We start from the raw sequence: 16532 nt of genomic DNA on the forward strand, positions 1-16532 counted from the left end.
GTAAGTCTGAGGAATAATACTGGGATCAGCGGATTGGTGTCAGATATCTATTGTCTGAAGTTCTGAGATCTGGATTCTAATTGCTAATAGTTGAGATCTGTAGGTCTGAGAGGTGGGGTCTGAGAAATAAGACTGGGATTATAGGACTGATATCTGGATCTATTTGAAATCTAAGATCATTGTTACACTAATTGTATTACGCATGATGTCAAAGGCTTTAGTAAGAAATCACAGAGCTCTATTGTCTAAAATACTGAGGTCTGAAACCGGAATACAGACGTCTGGAGTCTAATGTCTACAAAGTCTGTAGGTCTGCGAACTGGGGTCTGAGGAATGAGAAGTAAGGCCTGGGATTTGAATTAAGCTTGAGAACAATAAACCGATACGACCGGATATCCGGTTTTACAGGTGAGAGATACAGATATATCGATAGTAATGTTACCATACGACAGTAATTAGCTTTTAAATTTTCAATGAACCGATAGTAGAGATAGAATTCGGCTATCGCGAGCACAAGAATCGGCTTCTAATGCCTAGTTCAATGCATTACTTAATATGATAATAATTTAGCTTTTACTTCACATGCTGCGCTTGTGTCATTCACCACACAGCGCACTTAGCTTGAGACCGCACGCATGATATAATATGGACAAGCACTACTCACAGTCGTGGTTGCCTCAACTTCCCATGCATTTCGGCAGAACCACTACTAGTCGCCGTCATTACCCGATCGTCACGGGCGTGTCATAACAACGCGAGAGCTAACGAAACCACTGTAACGCACGCTCCGTAGCATTTTCTTCACAGCCCAAAACAAAACTAGTAGTGGCAACGAAGCAACATGCTAAAACAATGGACAGTGTGATCACCAACGCCAGCGACGTGCAGCGATTGATTTTCAACGCACCCAGGAAAACAAAAGTCGGACTTTGAAGTGAAGGCGGCCAGATCTGTTCGCATGGGACAGAGCTTGTGTGAAGTGAGGAGCGGTACAGAGATCGTGAGTTTTTAGCACTGAAAAATAACCCACCACAATGGTGGAAAGGGCAGCATATTGTTTCCACGAAACACAGTCTACTTAAACATGAACATGTAGATTAGTTGATCTTCCTCAAGAAAAATCTGCCCTTCAAAAAAGATATGGACAGTGATGAGGAATAAAAAATGAGGAAGCACAGGCATAAGTGAATGACTTTGCTATGTATGAGGTTAAAGTAATGATTATTGACCTGTCTGTCTAAAATGTCATGTTTTTATTCCTCCAATCATACCAGTCGTAAAGAATAATTTATTATTTATTTATGATAACACTAGCAGGTTTAATTCTTTTTTTTTTCTAGAGCTGCTGCATATAATTAATATTTTTTGTTTGTAAGATGTTTACGTGGAAAGTTTGTACTCAAATTACTTACCTCTTGTGTTAAAAACACCAGGAAATACAGTAACTGAATTACTGCACTTTATTGTTGTCTGTCACTGGAGTTTTATTTTATTATAAATCCCATCCAACAAAATGACGGTAAGCCTTTTTTTTTTTTTTTTCATAAAAAAATAAAACGTTTTTTTCGCTTTTGAAAGATTCAAGAATAAAACTTAAACATTCAGTTTCAAACATTTTTTTTTCAATCGTTTCTTTTTTTCAGATTACAAAACTTTTGGCCTTGATTTAACACCATAGTTTAATTTTGCTATGTTAGAAATGTGGTCTTTTTATATGTTTAAAATACTGTACAAACACACACAACAAATATTTACTATCGTATCGTTTTCACTCTATCGAACCGTATCATTCTTGCACTGTATCAAATCGTATCGAATCGCTCGGCCTTAAAAATGTATCGTTTTTTAATCGAATCGTAACCTGTGTATCTCGATACATATCGAATCGGCTTCATGCCAGAGATTCCCAACCCTAATTTGAGTCTGGATCTATTTGATCAAGGTTATATGAACTAACTAATGGTCTTAAGCATAAGTCCTAACAAATGATATCTGAGGTAAAATGATTAAAGTTTTTGGCATGCAATCTCAGCCCACTAGTCTGAGATCTCAAGTCTGGAGTCTGTTGGTCTCAAAATTGGGGACTGATACACCTGGATTCTTGTTCACGAAATATAGATGGCTGTGATGCGTTTGTGCAGGGAGCATGTGCAGCGCCACCAGACGGAGATGGATTTCCTGTCAACACGCCAGAGAGAAACCAAAAGGAACTCTCGACTGGTGAGATTACAATACTATTATTATACATTTTGATGAAGCGGTTTCAGTTCAGGGCAGCGCTATCTTACCTTGGATGAATGAAATGAACTTTACCCCTGGCCTGTTCTTTCTATGCAGGGCTTCCAGTATGACCTGGAGAAGGTGAGGCATTCCTGGCTTCATGTCTTTTTCAGAAACCAGAATTATATTTTCATTTTTCTTTGCTTCTGCAGGAGATCCGAGCCCAGGAGAGGTTCATTCGAAAGCTGGAGTTTCAAATCAGCAAGGTAAATGTCAAAGCTAGACCCCATAAATCTAAAGCCCCTTTCACGCATATAGCCTGGTAAATTCCCATTTAAGGTGATACGGGATTTACTCGTGTCTTTGCTTTCCCATATGGAGAGATATCCCAGGAATTACGCAGGTTTGGACACTTTCACAGACTTGTCCTTTTTTGCCCACTCGGTGCTCTCCGGGCGGGGAATGCTGCTGGCGCGATTTTAGAACCTGGACACTACGTCATTTTTGGTCAGCATCGGCTGTCACATTCTGTTTTTCAGATCATGTTTTGTTACGGAGTCGGTTGTGGGAGCGTTCCCAACGTCGCACCTGCAGCCAATTCAAGCTCATCAAGACTATTTAAGTCCAGGCGATCCAAGAGAAGGGTGCCGAGATATTAACTTGCTGGGTGCTATTGGACACCCTGTGCTCCCGAATTTCGTGCATTTGCTAGCTTGTTCGCCTGCCGCCCTAGTTTTAAAATCCTTTTGTTTTGTTGTCTTGTCGGCCCTCTGCCTACCACTTAGGTTAATATTACTGATCCCCGTCGACCTACTGTCGCAGACCCATTGTGTTATTCCTCTTTTTCTGCGATCGTGTGCATTTTTGTTTGCATTTAATAAACCCTTGAACACTTCCCTCCGTTGTTTTTTGCTTTCAGGTACAACCTTATTTCCGCATTTGCGGACCCGAACATCGGCAACAAAATAAACCACACATTTCCAAATTTGGATTATGAACTCTCTTCCGCGGCTCTACGATCCAGTAGCAATTCAATTTCGTTATGTTTTCAGATTAATTTAGCTATTTCCAGCATGGTATGTTGATCACTTCGATGTTTGTTTACCGCTTTTCGTCTTACTGCGAAGAAAGAGGAAGTGACAATCGGCCCGCCATGATGTTTATGTCATCAGCCATCATGCTGTGACCCGTGAATTTCACGCCACTTTCACACACATCGTTTCCCGGTAAAGTCCCAGACTTCATACTAAGACGCGACTCGGTAAATGTCCACGTCATCTCAGTGTCAGTCGACCCGAGAGGTTGCTTTCACATATACAATGTTCAGGTGTATGTGAAAGGGGCTTAAGTCAAGTCGTGAACTATTTCTGATGGAAATTAGCATGACTGTCATTTACGTGCAGGTAGACGAGCTGTACGAGAACTATTGCGTCCAGTGGCGCCTCTGCCAAGGAGCCGTCAACATGAAAAGAGCCTTCGCCCTTGCGCCCTCCACGAGGCAGTCCAGGGAGAGCCTACTGGAACTGGGACGCAACCACAGGCACAGCGCGCAGGTTCTCCATTGCGAGGAATTCAACTTCTTCTGGAATCTGGAGGAAGCAACAATTATTCGAGTTCCTGGCCGACACCGCTTGTGTTCTCTGTTCAGGACATGTCAACCATGGAGGGAGAGCTGGAGGTCCTCCTGGGAGAACTTCACGTCAAGATGAAAGGTAGACCTGCTGGAGATGAATTTTAGGGTTCGATCATTGGCGTCTGGGTGGCTTTATCGGCTTTCTCTACACCCAGGTCTCATAGGCTTTGCCCGGCTGTGTCCAGGAGACCAATATGAGGTGAGCATCTCCGGCCAACTAAATACTCTCCATTCACCCGAGCTCCATGGTACCCAAGTACCGCGCCTGTACCTACTTCCTGATCTTATTAGCATAACTACCAACCTGGCAAGCTTTCGTGCCTTTTTTGTTCAGGTTACGATACAGTTGGGCCGTCAGCGATGGAGGATTCGCGGCCGGATCCAAGGTGATGACGTCCAGTCCTGGGACGAGGAGGAGATGCTATTCCTACCGCATATCAACCACAACTTTGAGATTAAGGTAATTCCTGTATGATGAAATTTTGCCTACCCCACCACTTCTCAAATTAGCTTTCATTTAAATAACACATCATGCTATAACTTATGACAACATTTTCATCTGAATGTCAGACCAAAACATCACAGCTTTGAAAGCTCATATGTCAAGTCACTCATAAGTACAAAAAGTAGGATTTTTAAATCCCTGAAAACAAAACAAAGGAACACCTTATCGGTAGAGCCAACAGGTCCAATAACAGTCACACTTTAGTTCTTTCTTTTTGTATGTGTAAATTATTTTTTTTTAATTATTGGACTCAAACCTGAATTAATTCTGTGCTTATTTCAGTGATATAAAACATAGAAAAACAGTAATTATGAGCAATATATTCTTTATATAAAGTTAAAAAAAACAATAGTAGCGTAAAATAAATCTGTCCTGCTTAACTTTTAACGAGGTTTAACATGCCCTGGCTATCTTGCTTGGTATATATTTTTTCTCAGCACAACGTCATCTATATGAACAGTTATTATTAAATGAGCATATTAGGCATAAAAATACACCAAAATCATTCAATTCTGACTGGAGAAATAGACAGAAGTGAAGCATGAATGCTCTCTATTGTCTAGTGCGCACACATGCACAGATAAACATCTTTTCCACCATTAAATTAATGATAAGTTGGCAGGTTTTCTGTGGTCTATCAGCACCAAATAAAAACTTGAAGAGAGTTTAAAATCCATGCTTCCATGCCATGTTGACAGCAGTGCTCTATTTAAAATAGTTGATTTTCTCAGCACTTTAAAGATGCCACGTGATTGATCTCGCCGGCGTGAGCTTAAGACTCAAGGTAGAAAGAAAAGTGCAAACAAAATCTGGGGTAAACTTGCAAACAAAAAATCCAAAACAAAAACTTCCATTCTGCTTTTTCTTTTTTTTTGTTCATGCTAAACTTTGATTTGCCCCATCCAAGTCCAAATGGGTAGGAAGTCTAGCGTAGTCAATGACAGCCAATGAGTTAATAGTGTACCGTACACAGGTTTCAGAGGCCAAGGGTCTCGGCTGGCAGCTGGTGGGCACGGTGACCTGCGCCAGCGCACACTTCTTTGTGGCCACTCCCCAGCTCATGGTGGTGGACATCACACAACTGGGGACCATCAAGCTACAGCTGGAGGTGACCTGGAAGTAAGACGGAGACAGACGCGTACCTCGATAAACAGCAATTCAAAGTTCACGCCTGTCTTTCCGGCAGTCCTTTGGACGGCGGTGAAAAGGCGGGACTTTTGTCCAGCGCGCGACAACCAGGATGGAGCAGGAAGACCTCGGTCCAAAGTTGGACCGCACCCAGTACGCCGTCCTTCTCCGAGAAGTATTTCCAGGTAAGCGCTTGTTGGTTTTGGAAGACGTTTTGGGAATGACTGTTGCTTTGTAGTCCATGATGAGGGAGCTGCAGGAAGGAGGAGGCGGAGCTTCGGTCCCGCTCCGGGTGTCCAGGAGTGGGCGGGACAGGGGAGTGTCCTTAATGAGCTACCTGTCCTACTCGTCCATCGCGTCCAGTCAATCGCAGGCCAAGACGCCACCAAGGTACATTAGCAGATTCCCTGTCCAACCTCCGTTTTGTCCATCCTTTGTCCTATCTACACATTGTGATCCAACCATTCATCCATCAACTTCTTTCCCTCCAACATTTTGTCCGTCCATGATTCAACATTCTTCCATTTAATCCATATATCCATCCATCATTTATCCATCAATCCAACCAACCATCTATCTCTCCTTCCTTTCTTCTGTCCATCCAAACCGTTCACCCAACTTCTCACTCTATAATCCAACCATGCATTGTTTCTTCCTTCATCCTGCCTGCCTTCTGTCCATCCATCCTCCCATCCATCCTCCCATCCATCCAGCGTCAGCAGCAGCGTGACAGGCAGTCACACCCATCTTTCCCTCGGGGAGGATGACGAGGAACAAGTGATTATGAGGAGGAGAAGGAGGCGGCTTGGTAAGGAACACGAAGAGGAGGAGGCGGCGTGGGGAGGACTGTTCTCTGATCCTTCTCCTCTCCTGGATGCTCACAGGTGACAAAGTTCAACACATTTGACTGACTGATTCCAAAGGTACTCAAATTTATCAAGGGCTAAGAGTCATTTTTTAACTTTAGGTCCAGTACCCCCGACATCCTCAAAGACAACCCAGCAGGAAGTCCCGTGGAGAACCAAGTCTCCCTTGATGGCGAGGAATTTAAAGTTTGTCAAACTGTTTTTTGATCATTGGTTAGACCAAAGCAGCAAAGTGACTCTTTATCGACAGGACGCCACCCCGGAGTCGCCAGCTCCGGAGTCCCCAGCTCCGGAGTCCCCAGCTCCGGAGTCCCCAGCTCCAGGGTCCCCAGCTCCAGGGTCCCCAGCTCCAGGGTCCCCAGCTCCGGAGTCCCCAGCTCCGGAGTCCCCAGCTTCAAGGTCCCCCTCTCCAGACTCCCCCACCACAGAGTCCCAGGCACCTGCACCCCCGAGCCCGTACGCCGAAGCAGGACGGTCAGGGCCTGGGGGCAGTGAGCGACGAGCACAGGCCCAGCGACTGGGGGCACTGCTGGCCGAACTGGAAAGAAACTTCCAGAAGCGGAGCAGTTGCGAGGGCCCGTTAAGGATCCTGGAGCAGCGGATTCAACATCTCAGTACCATACTGAGGGTGAGGCACAGCGCAGCACTTGCACCACCAGGGGTTCTGCAGCTAATGTTGCACCGATACTTGATATGGCACTAAAATGGCATGATCAGTATTGAAGAATTCAAGGAATTAACGTGCCGATGCTTTACAATATGTACTTTTTGAGATCTAGTTTCCAACTGCTGGTCACTCTATCCAAAATGGCCGCCAGCTACGTACGCCGCCAATCGTGTGGTGTCCAATCTAGGGCGTAGGTTTGGTCTCAGCATTGGTACGGATGATATAACAGCATAACTTGCATGTACACATTTTGCTGGGACATTAATAAGACCAAACAGATTATTGAACTGGGGTCAGGGCGACATTTCTTACAAATATGAACCTAATTAATTGCTAAACTAAATGATCAATGCAAAATACATCTCTATTGACTTTTACTAAATTTCAAGTGTATTGGTTCGGATGATATGTTCGATTTAAACCTTTGTTTGCAAAAACTACTAAAGGAACATTTTGAAGTGCAAACGGAGCGCTATCCAAGAATAGGTCCACTTCTGTGGGACACTGGAGCACCTCTAGACTCAAAATAAAGTATTGTAATATAAAAGTTGATTTGGGTAAAAAAATTCATGAAAAAAAATCTGAGATATCCAACGACCGATCTATATCTAAGGCCCACTAGACTCAAACCAAAGTACTCTCATGAAGTTCTGATGTGTGCTATCATTTCACAGATTTTTTTTTTCATTTCAGTTCATGTTCATGTCAGTTTCTCCCTGAAGTGAACCCATTTTTGGATAGCTCCCCATTTTTTTTAAAAAAAGGGACTTGCACTCTGAAGCCTCCGCATTGAATCACCGTAATGTACATAATGCAAACAATGATTCAAATGAGAGACGGCTAGCTTGACTTCTTTGTTCCTTGTGGAGGCTGGCCTGACCTCATTAGCAAAATTTGTGGTGTTCCCCCACCTCCACAACATTGACATCTTTTTACATTACTTACAGTTGCTGCTGCTGGCCGAAAAAAAATCTTCTAATGATTCTTCTCTTCGAAGAGGGCAGAGGAGGTGGCATGTTGTCGAAATAAATCTGTCGGGGCTGTGTATATGTCTGTGTGGCGGGAGGGGTTAACTCATCAGCCAATCAAATGTGTGTTTCAGGGAAAAAAATGGACCGGCACATTTAGCAAGTGAAATGGGGGAAAGTCTATACATAATGAAAATAATTCACTTAGTAATAGTAGAGTCAATTCTGTCCTTATAACATATGGGAAGAGAACTAAATTACGTCTTTGTATAACTGAACTCATTATAGAATGCAAATAAGGTTGCTTAAAAGTTAGTGGGGACAATTTGAGCATCCTGAAAAGTTGCTAGTGTTATGTCCCTGCCGTCCCTATGCCAACCTACGCCCTTTTGTCCAATCATCCTTCTGTTGTGAATTGAAATGATTTTATCATTAGCAGATGTCCAATCCATTTGAAATGGGAGGTTGGCAGCGTGGTTCGTTCATTCGTTGTCAGCCCACTTCCAATGGGTTGGACTTCTAGCAGTCAATGGCACCCAATGAATAAATATCACCTGCTTTGACATTGATAAAATAATCTTTTAAAGAAATAAGCTAGTTATGACTTCAGTTGAATGTCAGTGCATTAACTATGAAAGGAAGGTTGCCCCTACATACATGGCTGCCCTGAGGCCAAAATTCTCAGCATCTGCCATGAATTTTAAGGAGTTCATCACAAATAGACGTTAATTCCATTTGACGTAGGAGGGTGGCAGTGATTGAATGTTCATTTGCTACCATCCCTCCCATTTCAGACTGATTGGATGTATAGCGCAGTCATTGGCAGCCAATGAGTTAAGCAGTGTCTGACCAAGTCATGAGAGGAATGGCTTTACAGTCAACTGAGTACAGTGGGGCAAATAAGTATTTAGTCAAACACTAATTGTGCAAGTTCTCCCACTTGAAAATATTACAGAGGCCTGTAATTGTCAAGATGGGTAAACCTCAACCATGAGAGAAAAAAAAAACAGAAAATAACATTGTTTGGTTTTTAAAGAATTTATTTGCAACTCATGGTGGAAAATAAGTATTTGCCCAATACCAAAAGTTCATCTCAATACTTTGTTATGTACCCTTTGTTGGCAATAACGGAGGCTAAACGTTTTCTGTAACTCTTCACAAGCTTTTCACACACTGTTGCTGGTATTTTGGTCCTTTCCTCTATGCAGATCTCCTCTAGAGGAGTGTTGTTTTGGGGCTGTCGTTGGGCAACACGGACTTTCAACTCCCTCCACAGATTTTCTATGGGGTTGAGATCTAGAGACTGGCTAGGCCACTCCAGGACCTTGAAATGCTTCTTACGAAGCCACTCCTTTGTTGCCCTGGCTGTGTGTTTGGGATCATTGTCATGCTGAAAGACCCAGCCACGTCTCATCTTCAATGCCCTTGCTGACGGAAGGAGATTTTCACTCAAAATCTCTCGATACATGGCCCCATTCATTCTTTCCTTTACATAGATCAGTCCTCCTGGTCCCTTTGCAGAAAAACAGCCCTAAAGTATGATGTTTCCACCCCCATGCTTCACAGTGGGTTTGGTGTTCTTCGGATGCAATTCAGTATTCTTTCTCCTCCAAACACAAGAACCTGTGTTTCTACCAAAAAGTTCTATTTTGGTTTCATCTGACCATAACACATTCTCCCAATCCTCTTCTGGATCATCCAAATGCTCTCTAGCGACCCGCAGTGTACTTTCTTCAGCAGGGGGACACGTTTGCCAGTGCAGGATTTGAGTCCCTGGCGGCGCATTGTGTTACTGATAGTAGCCTTTGTTACTGTGGTCCCTGCTCTCTGTAGCTCATTCACTAGGTCCCCCCGTGTGGTTCTGGGATTTTTGCTCACTGTTCTTGTTATCATTTTGACGCCACGGGGTGAGATCTTGCATGGAGCCCCAGATCGAGGGAGATTATCAGTGGTCTTGTATGTCTTCCATTTTCTAATAATTGCTCCCATAGTTGATTTCTTTACACCAAGCATTTTACCTATTGCAGATTCAGTCTTCCCAGCCTGGTGCAGGTCTACAATTTTGTCTCTGGTGTCCTTCGACAGCTCTTTGGTCTTGGCCATAGTGGAGTTTGGAGTGTGACTGACTGAGGTTGTGGACAGGTGTCTTTTGTACCGATGAGATAAAACAGGTGCCATTAACACAGGGAACGAGTGGAGCCTCGTTGGAAGAAGTTAGACCTCTTTGACAGCCAGAAATCTTGCTTGTTTGTAGGTGACCAACTACTTTTTTTCCACTCTAATTTGGAAATAAATTCATTAAAGATCAAACAATGTGATTTTCTGGGTTTTTTTCTCCACATTCTGTCCCTCATGGTTTAGGTTTACCCATGTTGACAATTACAGGCCTCTCTAACATTTTCAAGTAGGAGAACTTGCAAAATTGGTGTTTGACTAAATACTCATTTGCCCTACTGTATACAGTAATTTAGTATTGAAAGAAAAAAAGATGTACATTATTATATATTTTTTTTTTTTAATGTGGTATCGGTACAGTATAGGCATCACCTGATACCACACAGCCGGGTATCAGAATCGGTATCAGGAGCCAAAGTAAAATGGTATCGTTGCAAAACTAGCTGAAGCACAAAGAATACCTGCCTGCCTGAAGAAGTAATCACGTCTCTTTTGAACTACAGAACGACCTGTCCATGATGAGACGCTCGTCATCAAATGACACCTTGGCCGTGGAGGAGGTTCTCTGCAGCTTTGACTTCCTGTCACATGATGACAACAGTTCCTGTTTCGGAGAGTGAGTCCTTGGGTAGAATGTGAGATTTCAAACCGAAAGGAGGCGTTTAAAAGGACGAAACCAAAGTTCTGTCCCAAACAGCGCGACTTCTCCGAGGAGCGCCGACCCTCTCCAGCCTGACGACCAATCTGCCGTGGAGGAGGAGGAGCCACCGGTCACCCCGCTGACTTGTGGGAACTGGGGCCTGGACCGGGCCCTGGAGGCACACCTGGACTCGTGCTGCATCTTACTGGAGGTACGTAGTGTACGGCTTTTCTGTGGATGTTCCTCTGACGTTCTCCCTATTGTCCGCAGATGTTGCCCAGGATCGATTTCGCTTTAGCTCGTGCGGATGTTCTTGAGGACGTTTCTCAACAAGCTGGTGTCCTGAATACAATCAGCTGCTTACTGCTAGAGAACAAGGACAACGTCTCCACTGAAGAACGTCAGTATGAAAAATAGCTACTCAAAGTAGGCATGTACTGGTATGATATTCAGACGGTATGATAACCTTAACCCAAAATATCACGGTTTCACGGTATTGCAATTACAGCTCTAGAATGTGTTACTTTGAGCTATCTGGGGTTTTAAAAAAAAAACTCCATCGAACAGGATTTTTATTTTTCAAAGCATATTGGCAAATTTGAACATAAGTATAATGTTAAAATTATATATACTAAATATACCGTATATACTAAATAAAATTAAAATAAATGCAGCCCTTTAGGTGAGCCTAAACCCACAGCCACAGCTCAACTTTATGACCACCAGAGCAACAATAATTGAATTATTTTCCATGAAAGGCGTGTGTGTATGACTTGTATCATGTTTACATTATACACACACTCTCTTTCCTAACACAGACAGTTGCCAGAGGGAAAAAAACACGTTTTACCACCGCTAGACACTCTAAACACGCTGGAGTAATTTCTCGTAGCTGGTGGGAAACGTTGATGACAGTGTTTACTCATCTTTAATTTTGTATAAATTAGGGGTGTCAAACGATAAAAATTTTTAATCGAGTTATTTACAGCTTAAAAATTAATTAATCGCAATTAATCGCAATTCAAACCTTCTATAAAATATGCCATATTTTCTGTAAATTATTGTTGGAATGAAAAGATAAGACACAAGATGGATATATACATTCAACATACGGTACATAAGTACTGTATTTCTTTATTATAACAATAAATCAACAAGATTGCATTACCATTATTAACATTCTGTTAAAGCGATCCATAGATAGAATGACTTGTAGTTCTTAAAAGATATATTAAAACCCTTTTAATGTTTTCGTTTAAATAAAATTTGTAAAATTTTCAATCAAAAAAATAAACTAGTAGCCCGCCATTGTTGATGTCAATAATTACTTACACAATGCTCATGGGTGCTGAAGCCTATAAAATCAGTTGCACCCAAGCGCCAGCAGAGGGCGCCAAAACTCCGAAAAACACAACAAGTACACCTTTCACTCTGCTGTCATTTCAATCTGTTTGAGCGGGGCATTTGTGCGTTAATTGCGTCAAATATTTTAACGGGATTAATTTTAAAAACTAATTACCGCTCGTTAACGCAATAATTTTGACAGCCCTAGTATAAATGCGAAATCATATTGGAGGTAATGCCTCCTCGGCAGCCACCCTCCGCAAACATGCTTTAGATGTCGGTTGGCCCTCTTCCTCTAAGCCGCAGCCGGCTGTAACTTTTCTGTAGCCGAAGTATTCCCAAACAATGATTTTGTTTTCTTCAGTGGGGGAAAAAGTTCAGGTGTTTCACCTCCTCTAATCATCTTGTAGCACAGCTAACTCACTGACACTGAGTAACAACCGGTGGGGGAGGGTTGAGCCTTATAGCTGCAAGCGAGGGATTTCTCCATGCATTCTTGGGAAATAAAAATCAGCTAATACCTCAGGTACTGTACAAAAAATCTTGACCTTGACGTTTTCATACCACAGTATACCTTGAAACCAGTAATCGGCACATGTCTAAGTTTCGAATGGACAAACTGCCAATTTGAGTTTTTTTGGTTGTTCTGTTGGTTGGTTTTACGAGGATTTGGATTGGTGGCATCTCCATGCTTGATCAGTCACAGCTTGTTCACCTATCATTTTCAGTATTCCCCGAGGATCAGAAGAGTCCAGAGGTTTTGTCATTCTGGGCTGACTGCGTGAGAGATGCTGCTTCTTCTCCATTCTGCTGCAACTCAGACAACTTTATCAACGCACTCAGGCGGCGTTACTCGCACAAAATCAAAGTCAAAACAAAAGCCAAGCAACCAGGACTCCCAGAAAAAGGTAAAAAAAAAAAATAATAATAATAATAAAAATATTTTAATAAAAGATGCAGTTTTAGGTCACTTCCTCATGGCAAATTCACCCCTTCTCAGTCAAAATGGATGTCTTGCCAATGAGTGCAGAATAAAGGCAAAAATTAAAAGTTTTCCGTGACTTTTTCCCGATTTTTTGTGGTTTTAATGTTTTTTCAGAGGTTATTTGGTGGGGGGGTTTTCCATGGTTTCTCGTAGATTTTGCAGGATTTTTTTTTTTTTTTTAACCATTAATCTCATTGAGCCGTCATGGCTGCCAATAAGTCCAAAAATACTCAAATGAAAAGTTTTCCATGGTTTTTCAACTCTCTTTGCTATTGTTTGGGGTTTTTAGGTTTGTTTAGAGGGTTTTTTTTGTGTTTTTTGTTTTCACAGTTTTTGCAGCATTTTTCTTTACCTTTCATCGTGTGTCAATGGCAGCCAATAAATCCAAAAATTCTAAAGTTAGGTTTGACAGTTTTGTGATTATTTGCTATTTTGGGGAGTTTGAGCGTTTATTTATTTTTTATTTTATTTTATTTTTTTTGCATTTCCTTTTAATGTTGGGCATTTTTTTCTGTTTTCTGCTGGGTTTTTTTTCATTTATTTACCTTTTTAAACCTTTTTTTTTTTTATTATTTGTGGTATTGCGTTTTTTTTTTGTGATTTTCTTGGAGATATTTTTCGCATTGATTTTACAGCATTTCTGGGTGACTTTCTGTAGATTTCATGGCTTTTCGGGGCATTTCCTGAGGATAGTGAGGCATTTTTTGTAATTAAAATATAAATAGTGTTGGAAATAAATGGAGATGTTTTGTCAAATTTTGGGAGAACCGTACATTTGGGGCAAAAATGTGGCGTAATCGAAGCTTAAAGTGGCTGATGTGTTTTCAGTGTTCCTGAGGCTTCTGCAGCAGGTGCAGGCGGCCAGCAGGGCGGCGCTGTGGCCCCCTCAGCCTCCGTGCGCCCCAGACCGCGTCAGCTTCTTCCAGCTGTGCGTCTACCTAAAACGCTGCCGCGTCCTGACCCCGGGCGATCACGTGGCGCGCCTTGCCAAAGAAGGTGTGCCCACACACTGCCGCTCTCCGTGCGCGAACAAAACTTGACTGCCGTTTCATGTGACAGAGCGCTTCCTGTCGGCACTGACGGGTCCGGAGCGCAAAGGGGCACTAAGCAAGTTGACGTCTCGGGGCGCCGCCCGACTCCTGCCGCTGGGCTGCACGCTGCGAACGTTGGCGGCCCTCCAGGCGGACCCGGACTTGAAAGTGTGCCGGGCGGCAGCCCGTTGCCTAAAAAGGGCAGGCGCCTGTGCCGCCTTCCGAGCCAAGGTTGGCCTCATACATTCAGAAATGCATAGTGTTTGTATGTTTAGCTCATTGGATGCCACTTGAAGCCAATAAATTGTGACTAGTCAAAATGGATTGGACGTCTAGCGCCGTCAATGGCGCTATAAGAGAAGCATTCATAGCAAGTCCTCCTAGTTTAAATACATTAGATGACTATCATAGTCAATGGGGCAATGAGTGAATATGGTGTCACCTCCTGTACATTTTGGGGTATTTCCTGTACATTTTTTCTATCATTTCTTGTTGAGTTTGGGGTTTTACAGTCAACTTCCTATTGATTTTGGGTCACTTCTGTTGGGTAATTCCTCAATCTAAGTATTTGAGTGGAACGACACTTCTTTATTCATTGTGCTTCTCATCACATGTGCACACGACTCATCAGAGAGTTTCTTTTTACCGTAATACCACACCAACCGGGAGCGCACTACTATGGCAACACCAGTGTGACATAAATATGTTACGTCTCCTCCCCCCTTACATAATATGTCCCAGAAATAAACACAAAAGAACCTCCTGCTTTTCCCATCTTACTTATTACTATAAATTTAATCTAGCAGACGGTCGCCTGTCACAAATAGGATAACGACGTTCAATAGTCACTTCAGATTTTTCACTTATGGAAACAGGTTCAGATACTGTTGCAGGTTCCATTTTTGCATTGTTTGAATTTGACACAGTTACAGCAGGATTGTTTGGTTTTGACACATCCAGTGAGCTAGACGTGTTTGGTAGAATTACACTGCTATAATCATTCCAATCACTAGACCGTTCTGGAGTAGTGCCTGGAGTTCCCAACAATTGATCCACATGACGATGCCCAACACCATCAGCTGCCCTAACTGTGTAGGAAACAGGCCCAGTTTGAGCAATGATGGTGGCAGGGGCCCACTTTTCCTTACTCTGATAACTCCGGGCCATAACAGTACCAGGTGCAAAAACTCAGTTCTTGGAATGCAGATCTCTGTATTTGACTTATTTCCGTTGATCCATTTGAACAATGTCTCTCAGAGTTGATGGTTTCAACAGGTCCATGCCAGTACGTAGCTCTCGAGAAAACATTAGGCTCGCTGGCGATACCGTGGTAGTTGCATGCATAGATGTTCAGTATTTCAGGAGAAATTTGTGTAGTCTCTGATGTAGCGTACCTTGCCCTTGTGATGCTTTGAGAGCATGTTTGAGGGTCTGCACAAACCTTTCTGCCAAGCAGTTGGTTGCCGGGTGATAGGGAGCCAACTTATTGTACCCCATTGGCTTGCAGGAATTCAATCATTTCTTCTGACACAAGTTGGGATCTGTTATCTCATACGAGTTGTGCAGGGGCTCCGAAACAGCCAAACATCTCTCCTTAATTTGTCTTTTCTGATGTCGTTGATTTAATGATATCTACCTCTGGCCACTTACTATGGGCATCGATAGCAACCAGCAACATTTGATTTTCAAAAAGGCTCCGCAAATTCAATATGAATGCGATACCAGGGGTCCTGAAGTAAATCCCAAGGATGAGGTCAGTGGCGGACTTTGCAATTTTAGCGAACATATCCAGGGGCCCTCTCTCTTGGGTCAGGGGTTAAAAAGGTGAGAAGGGTGTGGAGGAAATATGTTCCAGTACATTAGGGCTGTCCTAAACGACAAATTTTCTCCTGATTAGTCAGCCAACTAGTTTTACGATTAGTCGACTAATCTAATAATTTTCTTTTTTTTCCTAATTTAGCAAATCAATTTTTGTTGACGCTTATTAATTCACAAAACCATTTTGGAACACTTAAGTTCTTTAATAAAGTACAAATGATCATGTAAATAACAATAATTAATCACAAATAAACAATGAGGTTAAATGCTGACAGCATTTACTAGTGCAAAAGAATGGAAAGTAAACAGATTCAGATCACTGACTTTGCCTTTCCAACATTATTCAAAACAATTCTTTAAAAAAAACTCTAGCATTATTATTATAGTATAATAATTGTTATAATAGCAGTATAATAATTATAATTATTCATTGCCAATCATATTTGTCATAAAGAGTGTCATTTGAAAGCTATTCTTAGTGTAGAATCTGTATTCTGTAGTATTTACTCAACATATTATAATATTAATTCTGAAGTATGTGAGATTAACTCC

At 42.3% G+C, this 16532-nt stretch overlaps 1 protein-coding gene across 2 annotated transcripts in view; it reads left to right on the top strand.

The window, feature by feature from the left end:
• The window catches only part of ripor3 (RIPOR family member 3), a 48021-nt gene that overhangs the window by 16618 nt on the left and 14871 nt on the right, over positions 1–16532 (top strand). For both annotated transcript variants that reach the window (XM_057845643.1, XM_057845644.1), the window contains 19 exons: positions 2142–2220; positions 2338–2361; positions 2433–2486; positions 3624–3773; positions 3869–3932; positions 4009–4052; positions 4188–4313; positions 5332–5477; positions 5545–5671; positions 5725–5876; positions 6200–6370; positions 6454–6538; positions 6603–6980; positions 10666–10778; positions 10860–11013; positions 11073–11202; positions 12875–13054; positions 13960–14127; positions 14191–14393. In XM_057845643.1, the coding sequence (XP_057701626.1) occupies positions 2142–2220; positions 2338–2361; positions 2433–2486; positions 3624–3773; positions 3869–3932; positions 4009–4052; positions 4188–4313; positions 5332–5477; positions 5545–5671; positions 5725–5876; positions 6200–6370; positions 6454–6538; positions 6603–6980; positions 10666–10778; positions 10860–11013; positions 11073–11202; positions 12875–13054; positions 13960–14127; positions 14191–14393 (2548 nt within the window). The remainder of the gene's footprint in view (positions 1–2141; positions 2221–2337; positions 2362–2432; positions 2487–3623; positions 3774–3868; positions 3933–4008; positions 4053–4187; positions 4314–5331; positions 5478–5544; positions 5672–5724; positions 5877–6199; positions 6371–6453; positions 6539–6602; positions 6981–10665; positions 10779–10859; positions 11014–11072; positions 11203–12874; positions 13055–13959; positions 14128–14190; positions 14394–16532) is intronic.

This window comes from Corythoichthys intestinalis, chromosome 9 (assembly GCF_030265065.1).
Source record: "Corythoichthys intestinalis isolate RoL2023-P3 chromosome 9, ASM3026506v1, whole genome shotgun sequence".
In the NCBI taxonomy this organism is placed as follows: Eukaryota; Metazoa; Chordata; class Actinopteri; order Syngnathiformes; family Syngnathidae; genus Corythoichthys; species Corythoichthys intestinalis.